The 16,889-nt window shown below is 46.5% G+C and overlaps 2 protein-coding genes across 2 annotated transcripts; one reads left to right on the forward strand and one right to left on the reverse strand.

Annotated features, from left to right (window-relative positions):
* Positions 1-7,785: 7,785 nt before the first annotated feature.
* LOC146754460 (olfactory receptor 14C36-like) lies at positions 7,786-9,965 on the reverse strand. The gene is made up of 3 exons (XM_085527823.1): positions 9,767-9,965; positions 9,232-9,319; positions 7,786-8,774 (listed from the first exon to the last, which is right to left on the reverse strand). Exon 3 carries the CDS (start codon positions 8,749-8,751, stop codon positions 7,786-7,788), a length of 966 nt encoding a protein of 321 aa, XP_085383949.1. The 5' UTR covers positions 8,752-8,774; positions 9,232-9,319; positions 9,767-9,965.
* A 5,554-nt stretch (positions 9,966-15,519) lies between these two features.
* Positions 15,520-16,455, forward strand: LOC146754461 (olfactory receptor 14J1-like). Its single transcript, XM_085527572.1, has one exon. The coding sequence runs from the start codon at positions 15,520-15,522 to the stop codon at positions 16,453-16,455; it is 936 nt and encodes a 311-aa protein (XP_085383698.1).
* Positions 16,456-16,889: the final 434 nt, after the last annotated feature.

Here is a 16,889-nt window from a genome sequence, read left to right on the forward strand (position 1 = left end):
CCCAGTGGCCCTCAGGTGCTGTAATACAACAGGCTGCCCAATTGATGGGGAGACAAGAGTGCCTATGGCCAGATGCAGGCTCTGAATGGTGGTGAAAAGGTCAGAGAACCATCTGCTGCCATGACTTAGGCGTCCAGCCCCTAAGGTAATCTAGTCTGGACCCATTAGGGTCTTGAGACAACATATGTTTAAAGACCAGATTAGAGCAGGAGTTCAGTTTAAAAAGATCGATGGACAGCATAATCAGGAAAAAATATCTGTTAAACAGGCCCAAGCACTGAGTATTTATAGTCCAACCTTTTAAGCCAAACTAGATGTGAATGTAACTCAAGAAGGGTCTGGATGGGGGCTCTGGCAGAGCCAGAGTTCTTTGTGAACCCCTATGAGGTTTTGGCCACAGGTTTGGCATGGAGCAGAATAAAGATACATCACAGTTGAAAAGCATTTATTGGCTACCTATTCTACACTACAGGTGGTAGAACCAGTAACTCAGATTTCAGAGGTTATCGTTAAACAACAAGGCCAGTCCAGGGGTGGGTAAAAGATCTAACACACATCTCTATGATGGGGGTGGCCCAATCACAAGCAGTGGTGCGCTCAGTTGTTCTGCTTCCCTGCTCCTCAAGTAGTTAGGAGAAATCTATGCCTGTTGCGTGTTCGAGTGCATGCGCAATGCCATGTGGACGGCTTATCACAATAGAGATTGGCGGATTTGCTGCGTAGACCGGTCAGAACTCAGATCTGCGTTGTGCTTCCTGCGGCACCAAACGCCCAACAGTGGCAGTTCCGTGTATTGGCCAGCAGGTGGCAGCAGAGACCACGGAAAGAACTTCTGCGGGACAGACCCTGGGGATCCGTTCTCTTTTGATTATACGGGAAGAACACAAAGATGGAAGAGGAGGGAAGGGGGAAAAAAATAAAAGAAAAAAAGAAAAAATCAAACCACAGCAAACAAATAAAACCTTCTCCAAACGTAGCAAATGTGAATGTCTGTCAATAAATAAATGAGTAATTGAATTGATGTCCATTTCCTCTCCCTCTCGCCCCCCTTCAACTTCCGAGATGAAAAAACACCTGGTATCAATTGGACAGATGCACACAGTGAAGCCAGGGATGGTCTGAAATGCAAAGCAGCTGAGCAGCTTTTAGAAGAAAACAGAGTAGTAACAACTTCTGTACCTACATTCACCACTCTGAGATCCTGTCTGGGTCACCCAAGGCTTGTAAATAACCACTGGGTCGGTTCTGATGTCGAGTGATTTGTTGTCAGTTCTCTCATGGTTCTCCGGTCAGTTCTCCGGTGCCAGGATCTGCCACAGGGCATTCTGACCACGGGCATCATGTTTCTACGCTGCCGCCTGCATTTAACAGGCAATGGGACTGCCCAGCATGTGCAAGGCAGCACCTCTTTCACACCACCAGAATGTTTAAGGCTGTTGGGATTGTTGTTAGCGTCCCATTAACACTGAGGCTAGAGATACCCTTAGGATTGACATTACTATTAGCATTACTTTGATGGTGCCCTATCTGGGTCATTTCCAGGGGATGTCAGGAGTAAGGCACAGTGTCAGGAGAAAAAGAACAGACTCTGTTACTTTATAAACGTGATAATAGAGAGAGTTCATTGGAAAAAATACAACTCTTAAATAATACAAAGCATGCTTCTGATTGGATGCAGGCATCATCTGGGCTCTGATTAATATTACTTTTAAGGTAAAGATTATTGTTACCTTAATGATTGTTTTTTGGATTATGATCAGGGTTAAGGTTCCTTTTGCTACAAACTTCTAGCATCATTTTTGTTGTTACATTTGGAGTTAGGGACGATTTTAGAATCAGGGTAAGGGTTAGGATTAGAGTTACATTGCGGGTTAATGCTGTTATCTTTACAGCTCCTGTGAGGGTTGGGGTCTGGGTCAGGTGTTTAAAAAATGAAATGAAAAAAGAATAAAAAAAATATATTGAAAGCTTCAGATTTCATTAATCTTTGTGGGTATCATATAATGTGCAACTCAGATCTACCTCTTCGGGCAGTGACTGCCTGTAAATTTGCTAGAGCCTAATATAATATGGCCTTGTGCTTTCCGCTAACTCACCTTCATTTCATTTTCATTAAATTTGCTTGGTAGTCAGATTTTGGTGTGTGGATATTTTAAAACAATCTAACTGACATTAGCAAAAAATTAAAAATAAATAAATAAATGCACGACAGCATCAATTGTATCAATTTTTATAGATATGAAGAGCAGTTTTCCTTAGTTTTCTGTGCCTCTCTACTTTCTTACCCTCTCCCCTTGTGTGAGAAACTCTCAAAGTCAAAGATTTCTAGTTAGGCAAAGATGGCAGCGATAGCAGCAGTGCTTATTCATTATTGCAATACTGCACGCACATCCCCTGTTGGCAAGGGAGAAATTGCACACCAGTCAGTGAAATCAATTCTGTTCTGTGCCCTAAACCCAATGCAGGTGATGCTCTCATGGCTCTCATTGGTTGAGCATCACAGGCTCACAGACTCCTCGAGACTGTTGCTAGGATTCATTTCCATATAAGGTCAATTACCAAACTCTTGTTTTTAGATCTGCCTTGTACTTTTCTGCGGAGAGAGAAGGGCAATGTTTCCAAAAGTCAGTACATTCATTCTGTCCTGTGCTGGGCTCTACCCACCCTGTGTATTTATCTTGTGCTTGTCTCAATTCTCCCCATGTCAGAATGCCCCCAGTCTGAACTTAACTCTGTTCAGCAACTTTCTTGGTGGAAAAACTACTTATAAAGCTGTTTTACAAGAGGGTTATACATTCAGTTAGGGCCTACCCTATGTACTGAAAATACTGGAAAATTCCACTGCAAAAACACAATCTACCTCTCCCATCTGTGCAGCCTTGCAGACCCAGAGCATGCCAGGTTATTTCTGCTTTCATAGCATTTGCATGCTGTAGGGTGAGCAAAAGGTTCTGCTGCTTGATTCTTCTGCAAGAGCTGCCTACCGGCAAATGGTTGCAGGGATGGAGGATGTGACAGAAAGCATTTGTCTCCACAAGAGCATAGTTACATTCAGTGCAGAGAGTGTGAGAGTCAGGTTGGTGTGGAAAAGCACTGACACGCTGGGGATGATGCAGTGCTCACATGTCTGACATTACTGTCAGAAGCATGGTGCTGTGTTGTGCTTCTACCTTTGGCAGCCCCTGGAGAAATGCTGTGGCACACAGAACACCTTTGTATTGCACTGACTGCTGCCATGCAGCATGGATTTAACACACCAAATCCAGAGGAGCATGACTGCATCTAACTTCCCTGAGAAAAACTCCTGTAGCTGAAGAGATGAGGAGGCAGCTGCTCATCTGCAGAACAAGCAGTACTGCCAGACATTGGGCCAGGCGAGCACCTCCTGCTGCAGCGTGATGATGACAGGGCTGGAGATGATCTGCAAAGCCAGCTTAAAAGTGGGAGACATGAGTCAACATGGCAGGAGGACAGAGGTGTTAGGGAGCAGCCAAGGCATCAAAGAGTATCAGAAGGCTTTGAAAAGTATCACAAAGTGACAGCCAGGAAGGCTGGGATTATCATGAGCAGCAACCTGGATGCTAGAGATTATTTGCTCCCATACAAAATGGTAGAGATCTTGCTGCAGACATCCCAAAGCCAGGCAAAATGGGAACCCAGAGCTCTGCCTGCACGAACCCCACAGCCAGAGTGTTGCAAGCTGAGCTGCCTTGCTGTTTGTTGCATTCATCCCAATCCCTGTGAATGAAGACTCGGAATGCAGTCAAGGCGATGATTGAGCATGAGAGTGACTTTATTCAATAAAAGACAGGAGGGCTTGAGAGGTCAAGGGTGAAGATGGGACTCCTCTTGTCAAGATGAGAGTGGCTCAGAGCTGGTGCTGCTGCCTGGTGCCTGGGACTGGCAGCCTGACTCTAAGTCCCCATCTAAGATGCTCAGCTTCACCTCACTGATGCTGACCTGCTCCTGCATGGTGGTGCTGCTGCTGGGGCACTCGGGCTGTGCTTGGGATGGGCAGCACTGCAAAGGCGCTGGGTCACAATCCAGGCAGGTGACTGCTGTGTCTGGCAGGCTCAGGTCAGCATCTTCAGCAGAGCCAGGAGATATGAGAGCATGAACGTGGATGAGCCCCTTGTGTCCATCACTGTTACCATGTGGAAGGCTGTCATCCAAATTGCAGCGATTCGTGCTTAATAAGAACTCTCCATTGATGGAAACACACTGCACATCACTACTTGGTTTGGATCTTTGGGGTTGACAAGGGCTCGAATCACCTAGGAAGGCATAGAAACACAAGGGTTAGTGTCAAACATTTCCAAGTTGAATCATGAAAGGTTGTTGATATTTGGTAATAGAGTGGCGTCAGGAAGAAGCAAATAGGCTTCAAGCAACTTCAAGAGCCACTGTCTTGAAAGTGATCCTCGTGCAGTTCCAGCTCATGTGTTGTTTCACTGTAATCCGCTTCTTTGGGTCTACCTAGTGGGCAGCAGCACTCGAGCTGTTACTGATATCACTGAAAAGAACTGGAGACAATTGTTCTATTCCTAAGAGCTTCAAGATGTCTAGAAGCACAAATAGAAACTAGCAGTATTTCATCACTTCACCAAAAGGAAGGTCAAACACCTGAGCTGTGAAGAGCAGTTACAGAACCTATGCATAAGATCACACCAGACATACTTTGTTCTAACAACAGTTATGGCACATAGTCCATTTCCTTCAATATTCCCAAAATGAAATGATGTGGAGCATTACAGGGAAAGAAACACTGCACACAGACACTATGACCCTGATTATACTCAAGCAGCAGACTTAAAACAAGTCAGAGTTTTAGATTCCAGGATATTTCAGGACCTATCATGTGTGAAATTCAGTTACACAACAGTGCCTAGGTGCCTGCGTTTCAAGCAACTTTCAGATCACAGCCATGTAAAATAAAAACAAATTCAGTGCAGAAATAGCAAGCCTGTACCTTAATACTCATGAGATTATCCATTTTTTATAGCACTCTGACTAAGTTCTAAAACTTGCTCATCCCAGTTCACTTCAACAAGTTCCACCAGTTCAAGCAACGCAGTTCTGAGATCCTGTGTATGTTATGCAGATAGAATTGAACAGTGCAGAAATAATCTCTGACAGCTTTAAGAGCTCCGTTCTGCTTACAAACCCTCAGTCCAAAATTATTCGCAGTTTTAAGGAAATGAACACCTGAAGCAGTTGGATCATCTGCCATTTGCCGCATTCTGCTTCTTGGCATCATGATTAGCACAAAGGGTTTTCTGCTGTCCTGCAGAGATGGACAAAGTCCTGCTTACAAATGGACCAAGTTTCAGTGTACAGCAGAGTTTGTACCAGACTAAAAAGCCACGTCATTCAATTCATGTGCTCAGGTTGTTATGCACTCCGAAAGGAAACAGAACTAACTGTTGGATTCTGAAGGCAATCTGTGGGGTCCTACATTACCTCCTGATTCTGGAAGAGGAAATTCTAATAGCAAATGCAGAACTTTGATCTTTGTAGACATGAGAAGAGCTGGCATTTAGGAACATTCATTTCAGGGAAATCAAATGATGTGTCTATATTTTTACTACAGATAGTATAGGGAGCAGCCAGTTGAAGAACCAGATACAAAAAATCCAGCCCATTGGCAGGAAAATACTTCTCCTTAAATTCTGTATGCTATCATGGTACAGAATTAGGCTACAGCGCCACATAGGCCAACCAAGTGTAGAACCAAATCCACAAAATACTGGTAGACAAAGCAGCAAAAACAGGGACAATATTCAGCAGACAGGCCTTTCTACCCACAGCTCAGCATGTTCTGCCATCCGAAAAGCAAGGCCTCTTGTCAAGCTCAGCTACTTCCCTTCTCAGTGTATTCTAGCACAACTGATAACCCACTAGTATCCTCCTGTAGAGTGCCATCACATTGTCATCATCCAAAGGGAAAACCCACACAGCAGAGCATACAGCACTACACCCATGCTCCAAATATCCGCCTGAAAAACAAAAAGACAAGCTTACAAACCTGAAGCACCTCAAATGGTGCAGACAGACTGTATTGTCTGCCCTTGCCAAAGCCCACATATAGCCCATGAAAAGCTGGCTCTTTCCCTCAGGAAAAAAAAACCTTATCGTCCCAGAGAAAGCATATAACCCTCATTCAATTGTTCTTCCACTCAGCTTAGAGCACTACTAAAGCCAGCATCTTCATCTTAGCTCATCACACTGCTGCAGTTCCTTTTACAAGGATTTCACTGGGAAAAATGAAATCAAAGCCGTCACAAGGGATTTAGCACAGTTACATGTTACTGGATATGAGAGCTGTCAGCACAGTCACCTGTCAGGCTTTGCTGCTGTTCTATTTATGTATAGGCACAACAAGGTTCAGACACCTCACAGTGCAATTCTCACTTTTACTGTAAAGAAAAAGGAGGCTTGAAAAGCAGTGTGTGGAAAACAAAGAAACAAGAATTAGAACAACAGTGGGGCCATGGCAATTGTAGGAATTGCTCCGCCTTTAACAGCAGAGCGATTCAAGAAGTACGAGGACATTCCAAACCAGACCAGTTTGGACAGATTAACAACTGCAAGTAGTGGGTTTCAAAATTCCAGACATGAAATCAAAGCTGGAAAAACTCTTTGCATTTACATCTCTCAATTTTTAGTACATTGTGCATTACAACGGAAACAATTCTTCACATACAACTTGGAAGCTAAAGACAAGTCTGACAAAACAGACTGCACAGAAATGATGGATAATTAACAGAGCAAATTGCTCTTTCAAACACTTAGTAATAGAAAGAGATCTCTGAAGTTGCTGTTCTGTAGAGCACCAAAGCAGTCGCTTGAGGCAGTTCAGGATTAGCCAGAGACAAACCAGCCAGCTGTGTGAACTGAGACCAATTGCAATTTTCCAGTCTGCGGCCACTGACAGCTTCTGAGAGCTACCAAGCGATGCAACCTAGCAGAATTCAGAAGGGAAACCAAGAGAGCCTACCTGAGCTCCACTGCCTTTAAATGCTCTGTGGAGACATTTGGGTGATTTTGCATGGCTGAAGCAACTCTTTATTGCTTTGTATTACTGCAATCATCTTGCTTGTTTTAATGTACGTTGAAATGAGGTGTGTATTACGGCAGTGTAAAACCAGTGGGAATAGCTATGAAGAATACAAAATGAACAAGCTAAGACAGAAAGTGGAGAGGAGAAGTTATTTGAAATCTTCCCTTTCCCAGAATGTAGTAATCAAGCAAAAGTATTTGTAAAGTCCAAGAAAAGAGGGATTGAGTTTGAACAAGGGGGCAATCTAAGGCTTAACTATTGCAGAGGGTCTTGGTTAAGCAGGATGTCAGGTCAGATGAGAAAAGAATATTTTGAAACTCCACTGTCAGCGTTATGGGGAACACTGGGCAAGGGACCATCTGGAAACGGTTGCAGGCTGAAGTCAACGCACAGTTTGATGAACAGCCATGTGCTTCCTGCTGGATTGTGGGCTTCTGAGAACATCTGACCCCGACTGCCCAGAAATGTCTCAAGAAGGAGGACAGACAGAGTCACTGCACATCCTTAATTTTTTTAAGGTTCACGGAGAGCCTAATTCATTATGTACAGTGCGTCTGGGCTACACTTAAAAGTTACAAGCTGAAGAGGAATTGATTTGAATAATGAGTTTTTAGTAAAAAGCATTACAGTATTTTAAAAAAAAAGAATAAGATTTAATACATTACACTTATAAAAATCGATTGAAACAAAACAAAACAAAGAGTTTGCAACAGTAAAAAGCTGCATTATATGTCATGAATTCCAATAGACGAGCAATTCACTGCCTTTAAAACACATCTGGTTATCACTTCCCTCATAGCATTCTTGACTTCGTGGTTCCTCATGCTGTAGATGAGGGGGTTTACTGCTGGAGGCATGACTGAGTACAGAAGTGCCACCATCAGGTCCATGGATGGGAAAGAAATGGACAGGGGCTTCAGGTAGGCAAAAAAGCCAGTGCTGAGAAACAGGGAGACCACGGCCAGGTGAGGGAGGCACGTGGAGAAGGCTTTGTGCCGTCCCTGCTCAGAGGGCATCCTCAGCACAGCAAGGAAGATCTGCACATATGACACCACTATGAAAACAAAGCACCCAGAGGCTAAAATGACACTAAAAATGAGAAACACAACTTCCCTGAGATTTGATTCTGAGCAGGAGAGCTTGAGGATCTGGGGGATTTCACAGAAAAACTGGTTGACAACATTGCCTTGGCAGAGAGGCAGTGAAAATGTACTGGCAGTGTGCAGCAGGGAATTGAGAACCCCAGTGCCCCAGGCAGCTGCTGCCATGGTGGCACAAGCTCTGCTGTCCATCAAGGTCCCATAGTGCAGGGGCTTGCAGATGGCAACGTAGCGGTCATAGGACATGATGGTGAGAAGGGAATACTCTGCTGAGATGAAGAAGGTAAAGAAAAAGAGCTGTGCAGCACATCCTGTGTAGGAGATGGCCCTGGTGTCCCAGAGGGCGTTGGCCATGGCTTTGGGGAGAGTGGTGGAGATGCAGCCCAGGTCGAGGAGGGCCAGGTTGAGGAGGAAGAAGTACATGGGGGTGTGCAGGCGGCGGTCGCAGGCTACGGCTGTGCTGATGAGGCCGTTGCCCAGGAGGGCAGCCAGGTAGATGCCCAGGAAGAGCCAGAAGTGCAGGAGCTGCAGCTGCCGCGTGTCTGCCAACGGCAGCAGGAGGAACTCGCTGATGGAGCTGCTGTTGGGCATCTGCTGTTGTTGGGCTTGGAGTCCTGCTCAGAGTGCAGAAGATAATGACAAATATAGACCATTCTCAGAGACACTCCTTCTGCTATACCATAATTTTTTCCTTTCCCTTCGGAAAATGATCATTATTGTGAACTTCACCATCCCTTAAAAAGAAGTAGATTAGGGAGCTCTTATTTTCTTCTCATTTCCTAATCACGTCACAGCCTCCTGCATATTTTCCTCTATGCTCTTTGGGACCCCAGCCCCTGCCTCTGTGTACTTCAATCAAGAAATCTGCCTGTTTGCAGGAGACATCAACTATTAATGTCTGCAGAAAACAACGATAAGTTAAACTGATTGATTCCTTTTCGAAAGAAGAGGCTGAAAGTACAACCTGTGTGACTGTTCACAAAAGAAAAAAAACAACAACAAAAACAACAAAAAAGATGGATTGATAAAAAATATTTGTGAGTTGAAGAGCTGTTTTTAAGTTAGACATACCTTTTTAGATTTCTGCCACAATCCTCTTTCCTTCTTTCAGAACAGGAAATGGAAACCCCCTGCCTTGGCTCTCCTTTTGCAATGGACCCTAGGAAACATAGTGTTGTGCAGTGGAGCTGTGATCCCCCTGCCCCAGGCAGCAGCTGTGGCAGCACAAGCCCTGCCGGGGCTCCTCCCCCCATCCGTCTCCCCGCAGCGCCCTGGGCAGCTCCCCGGGCAGGCTGAGTGCTGAGCCTGGCAGGCGGCAGAGTCCCATACCCGGCACACAGCCCCTGGGGCACAGCAGGGACCCTGCTCTGCAGAACAGCCCTGGGCACCCACCTGCAGCCCCGGCTGCACAGCCTGCAGCTGTGCTGGGACACGCAGCCCTCAGGGCTTTTCTTTCATACTGCAGCACTGAAGCCCTCAGCTGGAGCAGAAGGCTATTAACACAGTAAAGGAACATGCAGTGCCTGCAGCCAGATCTGCTACGGGATGTCCCAGATTAAGTGAAACTTCTATGAAAAGCATCTGCATGGTCTGTAGTGAGACTTACCATTTCTTGTTCTGTGAGTAACTCTCCTGCTGTGCTCTCACAGCCTGCTCACACCGTACACATCCTGGAAGCTCTTTCCCCTTTCTCTTCTCTCTGTCTGTCACTTGCAGTCTGTGCTGTGCACAACAGCAGCTCCTGGGCACAGCTGTCTCTCTGCAGCACTGCCCACTTGTATGAGCTCCCTGTGTCCCAGGAGCCCAGCCTAGCTCGGCACATCTGAGGATTTGAGTTTCTCTTCCTCACTGCTTCCCCAGGAGATTTCCCTGGGGCTACAGAGCAGAAACCTTCTGATAGACAGCAGGCTCATCTCTGCTAAATGCACTTGGATGTCAGATCCGTTATTCACCAGTTGAACGACTGATTCCAAAAGCATGGCTTTGAGTTGTGGAATCAAACTCTATAACCCAGAGTTAGGTTTTAAATTAGGAAGTCTACTTATTAGTCTCTTATTAGTCACCTGGTGTAAGGGGATCACTTTTATCTTGCATACCTGTAAGCAGAAGTGTTATATATTTGAAAACCAAACTGAAACATATCCAACAAATTTCCTGGAACTCATCTTCATATTCATTATTTTCCTGGAACTCATTTACATTCTGCCTGCGTGTACCAGGGGGTGGACACATGTGCAGGACATATGGGTCACGGTTATTCATTGCGTGTGTCTGTTCTGTGTGCCCTGGGCTGTGGATGTCCAGAACGTAGGGGGTTAGCCTAGCTGGTTTGCCATTCAATCAATGTAGGTCCTTAGCATCGCGGCTACATTTGGTGACCCTGACTTGATACAACTGGGTGCACACTCGTGGTGAGAGAAGGCTGGTTGTTTATGGCTTAATTGAAGCGAGTGGTGAGTATGCTAAAAGGGACAGGGCAGAATGTGGACTATCCAGTCCATGAAAAGGAATTGAAGCCACTAATACATTGGATGATGAAGAAGGGGTTTGGCTCAACCCCTGGGGAATGCATTAATAAATGTAATTTAGAAAAGGCGAGAGGATAACTATTCCAGAACTATTCTTGCTCTGGTAGTAAGGAAGCAGAAAAACTGCTTCCAGCCTTTTGGTCATTACGTCTTTTTTCCTGGGTGAAGGAATCCCAACAGCTATGGCAAGCAGCACATGACTGCTTGTCTAATAAGGTTTGTCCCAAATCTGAGTCTGACAACCTTGCCACCCCCTCAGATGCGGCACTAGACAAGGGGAATCACATGGAGCCTGCAGCTGGAGAAATACAAGATACCAATGCAGAAGCGACTTTAGATCAGGAACCATCAATAGGGGTGGGAGGAGAGAAGTCAAAGAAGTCAAACGAGAATGGTTCAAGAAGGGCCACGGTGGTTGCTGTAACCTCAGCCTTAATGGATCCTAAATCCCCTGTGGTACCCGTTTTGATGAAACTGTCCAGCATTACGTCAGGGAGACCTGTGATCTCTTCAAGACTTCCCCATATTTTAGCCTGAATAGAAGGATACATCTGCTTTTCATTTATTGTCACTGTTACAGGCTTAGCAAGGATAGCAGTGACTTGCTGGCGCTTTGCATTGTCATTGTGTTTGCAGAATCAGGTCAGATTGGACAACCGGGGAGTCATATTCTCCAGACAAAGATGTTTCATTTCAAGACTAGATTTGTTATGTCCTGAAATACACTCTTCCAGAAACTCTAGGATAAGACCTCTACAGTGCCTGTCCTTGCTTCTTTCATTTCTGCTCAACCAAGTGGCATCTAATTTCTGGAAAGAGTTGGCCACTCTGACTTCCCACCAGGAGAATTGTGTGATATGCCTGGCCTTATCATCTGTAGGGGACCCTTTCTCACTCTGCTCATTTTGGGTTATAGTAATAGTAATAGTAATAGTAATAGTAATAGTAATAGTAATAGTAATAGTAATAGTAATAGTAATAGTCTCGTGCGGGTTGGAAGGGACCTTAGAGATCATCGAGTCCAACTCCCGGGTTTCGAGCCTCTGTGCTGCAGAGCGGCACTTGTACCACTTGCACCACAGGGGGGATTGCAAGGCGGCATTCCTACCACTTGCGCCACCGGGGCACACAAAGGGTTCCCCTCCCTGGGTATTTCTTCAAGCCAGGGAACTACAGCAAGAGACTTAATATCTCAGTTATGACTTTAAGTGCGTCGCAAAACACCACTGACTACCTGACATGCCATGACACATGGTGAGCGTGAGCCCTCATTTGCACCTAATCAGTGGCCGTGTTGTGCAACATTCCAGGTATGGTTCGAGTACTGGCAGATGAAGAGGATGAGGAAGAGGAGGAGCTTCAGAGGAGCTGCAACTTCCATTGGCCACTATCCAAGTTCACTGGGATAGTGGTAATGACTGAGGTTCTTAACACACTCTAAAGGAATAGAAACTCCAATGGGGAAAAGAACACCACTACTGCCCTGCAGGGAGTGAAGAATGCTGTGCAGAGGCTCTGAGAAAAGAAAGGGTTCATCAATCACGACTGATGGGGCAGCAAGCTGGGTATCTCTGACTTCTGGAATTGGCTGTGGTTCGGCGGTATTCATGGCACTGTGCTCACGTGGCTGGGAATTGGCTCTGTGTTCTTATGCTTTGCACTAACTATTCTCCTGCTCTTCCAAGGCCTCATCAGGAGGCAGGTGATGGCCACACAGTACGTGCTTCTTGCAAACCAAGAGTCCTAAGTGTCATAGTTGAAGCTGAGACACAATTGTTGCGTTTTGCCATGGAGCTCTCTCTAGAGCTCACTCCGTGACAGTGGGAACAAACCCGGGGAGAGAAGGAACAAAGTACCTCCCCTCTCTAACAACGCTGTGTGGCGGCCCAGCCACATGCACTCCAGAACATGGTGCGTGAACAGTTGGCCAATAGGTCAAGCCCAAAGGACTATAGTCATTGGGCTCCATCAGGCTGTTAGATGGTCACTATCAGAGGTCCCCATGGCTCCATTTTAGGGCCACTTCTCTTTCATGTTTTTGTGGATGACTTGCATGCTGGACTAGAAGATGTTCTGAGCATGTTTGCTGATGAGACCAGATGAGGAGGTGCTGTTGCCTCCACTGAGGGTGGAGAGGACTTGCAGAGTGATGTGGACAAGTCAGAGAAGTGGGTACCAGTTGGTACTAAGCACCAAGTGCCTAAAATATAACAAGTGCCTGATTGTGTATCTGGGCAGGGGCAACAGTGGACATACACACTGACTGCATACGGGACACTGGAGAGAAGTCTGACTGAAAAGGATTGGGGGTCCTGGTCAGCATCAAATTGAACATGAGTCAGCAGTGTGCCCAGGCAGCCAGGAAGGCCAACGGTCCCCTGGAGTGCATCAAGCAATTTATTGTCAGCTGGGTGAGGGAAAGGATCGTCCCTGTCTGCTCTGAGCTGCTGCAGCCTCACCTGGAGCACTGGGTGCACTACTGGGCAATGCAGAACATAGAAAACATCAAACTATGGGAGAGTGTGCACAGGAGGGCACTGGAACTGAGAGGTCTGAAGTTCACAGTTTCATTGGGATAGACTGCTTGTTCAGACGGGGCCCTTCTCACATCCCACATCCTGCAATGAAACACAGGGCACATATGGGACATGAACTTACCACTGTCCTTGCACCCCATGCAGAGCCTGGGATCTTCTGTCCCCATGTCTTTCATTTAACATCATACAGACCTCCATCCCACTGCCCCAGGAAGGGTCCTGAGCCAACATGAGACCAGATCTCCATGACAAGGGTATGGGGATCAGGGCTTGGCCTGTCTATTTCGTAAGGCAAAGGAGGGGTTTCTTAGCATTAGAGCCACCATGCCAGTGCCTTTCATTGCCTGTAATCTTGTCTTCCAATTATCTTCTCTAACAAGTCCCTTGGGAATCTTGCCTGTAATGTCCCTCAGTGGGCCCATTAATACTCCAAGAAACTTCACTGTTACTTATGACTTTGTCTTGCTGAGCACTATGTGCAAACTTCTCTCTGCACTGGAGGTTGATGGACTAAACATCAAATGCGCCCTGGGGCCCATTATAACCTAAAGAGCGTCTTGTGTCTTGTGCCTTTCTGTAATCTTCTTCAGGTTTTCAAACTTGTTCAGCAAAATGGAGAGTTATCTAGAGAGAGCTTAAAGAGCCAGAATCCAGCAGACATTTATAGTTTATTAATTTACAGTTATAAAGAAGATATTAAAGCCGCTCTGTACAACTCCTTGTACACATCTTAGCTGAACCAGAGGAATCCCAGCTCCTGTGGGTCCGTGGGGCGCTGAATCCCATTTCAGCCCCAAGGTTTCCATCTGGGGATGAGGTGCCTGTACAGCCTCTGCTGGATCACTGCCCTGCACAGGAGAAGTCCAACCCTCCTTCTTGTTGTCTGGGTGCAATTTTTGTTTCATCAAACACTCCCTGGTACGATTCACCTCATGTCAGGAATTCTCTGGTGGATAATTGAGCAGATTTCAAAGCACACTGTTGTCTTTCAGGAGCTGATGGCCATGAGGACCCAGGGACATCTCAGGGGAGGTGAGTGGGAAACATAAAAACTGACATCATCTTATGCTGAGCTGGACCAGGCTCCTGGGACACAGGGAGCTCATAAAAGTGTGCAGCTCTTTAGAGAGGCAGCTGTGCCCAGGAGCAGCTCTTGTGCACAGCACAGCCTGCAGGTGACAGAGGAGAGGAGAAAAATTGGAGAGAACTTAGAGGATGTGTACTGTGTGAGAAAGCTGTGAGGACACAGCAGGAACAATGCTCACAGACCATGACATGGTAAGTCTCTTGCAGTAGGTAATGCAGCTGCTTTTAATAGAGGATTATATAAATGTGGGACATCCCATAGGAGACATGGCCACAGGCACTGCATGTTCCTTTACTGTGGAAAAAGACTTCGGTTCCAGCTGAGGGCTTCTGTGCTGCAGTATGAAATCAAAGCCCTGAAGGCTGCGTGTCCCAGCACGGCTGCAGGCTGTGCAGCCGGGGCTGCAGGCGGGTGCCCAGGGCTGTCCTGCAGAGCAGGGTCCCTGCTGTGCCCCAGGGGCTGTGTGCCGGGACTCTGCCGCCTGCCAGGCTCAGCACTCAGCCTGCCCGGGAAGCTGCCCAGGGCGCTGCGGGGAGACGTGTGGGGGGAAGGAGCCCCCCGGCAGGGCTTGTGCTGCCACAGCTGCTGCCTGGGGCAGGGGATCACAGCTCCACTGCACAACAGTATGTTTCTGAGGGTACTTTGCAAGAGCAGAGCCAATGCAGCGGGTTTCAATTTCCTGTTCTGGGGGAATGCAGAAAGGATTGGAGGCAGAAATGTAAAAGGGGCTGTCACAGCTCTGAGAATTTTTCTTCAATCAATTGCTTGTTTTGAGAACAGTCACACATGATGTGCTCTCAGTATCCCATTTCCTGAAGGATGGAACCAATTGAAAATATCCCTATTTTCAGTAGACATGAATAATTAACCTGCAAGCAGGCAGTTTTTTAGAATTCACACTGAATGGCACAGAGGCTGTTTTGGGGCTCTAAGAGCAGTTGGGTTAAAGATATGAGACATGAAGCACATGAAAATATCCAGGGAGGAGGAATAAGAAAATAAGAGGAAGGTTAGAGCTCCATATACTGCTTCTGCTTAAGAAATGCTGAACAACATGAAATTAAATGCAAGTAATGGTGCTAAATGTACACTGTTGTAGGAGAATGAAAACATTTCATATTATAGCAGGAGGAGTGTCTCTGAGAATGGTCTGGACTTGTCATTATCTTCTGCACTCTGAACAGGACTCCAAGCCCAACAACAGCAGATGTCCAACAGCAGCTCCATCAGCGAGTTCCTCCTGCTGCCATTGGCAGACACGCGGCAGCTGCAGCTCCTGCACTTCTGGCTCTTCCTGGGCATCTACCTGGCTGCCCTCCTGGGCAACGGCCTCATCAGCACAGCCGTAGCCTGCGACCGCCGCCTGCACACCCCCATGTACTTCTTCCTCCTCAACCTGGCCCTCCTCGACCTGGGCTGCATCTCCACCACTCTCCCCAAAGCCATCGCCAACACCCTCTGGGACACCAGTGCCATCTCCTATACAGGATGTGCTGCACAGGTCTTTTTCTTTCTCTCCTTCATCTCAGCAGAGTTGTCCCTTCTCACCATCATGTCCTATGACCGCTACGTTGCCATCTGCAAGCCCCTGCACTACGGGACCTTGATGGACAGCAGAGCTTGTGCCACCATGGCAGCAGCTGCCTGGGGCACTGGGGTTCTCTATTCCCTGCTGCACACTGCCAGTACATTTTCACTGCCTCTCTGCCAAGGCAATGTTGTCAACCAGTTTTTCTGTGAAATCCCTCAGATCCTCAAGCTCTCCTGCTCAGAATCAAATCTCAGGGAAGTTGTGCTTCTGTTTTTTAGTGCCAGTTTAGCCTTTGGGTGTTTTGTTTTCATATTGGTGTCCTATGTGCAGATCTTCATGGCTGTGCTGAGGATGCCCTCTGAGCAGGGACGGCACAAAGCCTTCTCCACATGCCTCCCTCACCTGGCCGTGGTCTTCCTGTTTGTCAGCACTGCCGCTTTTGCCTACCTGAAGCCCCCGTCCACTTCCTCCCCACTCCTGGATCTGACAGTGGCACTTCTGTATGCAGTGGTTCCTCCAACCCTGAACCCTGTTATCTACAGCATGAGGAACAGGGAGATCAAGCACGCTCTCAGGAAGTTGCTGCAGTACACACTATTCCAGCTTCCATAAAATGCACAACTTCCTCATATGATTCCCAGTGATGGTTCTTTATGTTTTATGCATCTTTGATTGTTTGCTTATGTGAGATATAGCAATGTGCAAAAAAAAAAAAAAATGTTATTGAACTTATAAATAAAAATTTATTTCACTTCTTTCCTACTTAATTTGCATTTTTTTCACTCCAAGAGCTCATGTAAACATGTAACCAGATTCCCCGAATACGTTATATGATACCTAAAAAGCTTTCAAAATTGATGTTTACTTAGCTTTTCTTTCTTCCTACTTTGTCTGGATTTGGGGAGGTACAGCCGCAGATATCAGCTCAACGTGCTCTTTTCATTTCTGATCTCTACACCACCACAGTGCTCTCAAGCCCTCTCATTTGTGCAGTCCTGAAGGTCTTCTGTGTCTCATGACAGTCCTGTTGCCTCTACAGCAGCAAT

This window comes from Coturnix japonica, chromosome W (genome assembly GCF_054131305.1).
Source record: "Coturnix japonica strain WE chromosome W, WE-NBRP24, whole genome shotgun sequence".
Taxonomy (NCBI): Eukaryota; Metazoa; Chordata; class Aves; order Galliformes; family Phasianidae; genus Coturnix; species Coturnix japonica.

Excerpts from the sequence above, each read along its gene's own strand:
- LOC146754460 (XM_085527823.1), bottom strand. The coding sequence starts at position 8,751 with ATGCCCAACAGCAGCTCCATCAGCGAGTTCCTCCTGCTGCCGTTGGCA.
- LOC146754461 (XM_085527572.1), top strand. The coding sequence starts at position 15,520 with ATGTCCAACAGCAGCTCCATCAGCGAGTTCCTCCTGCTGCCATTGGCA.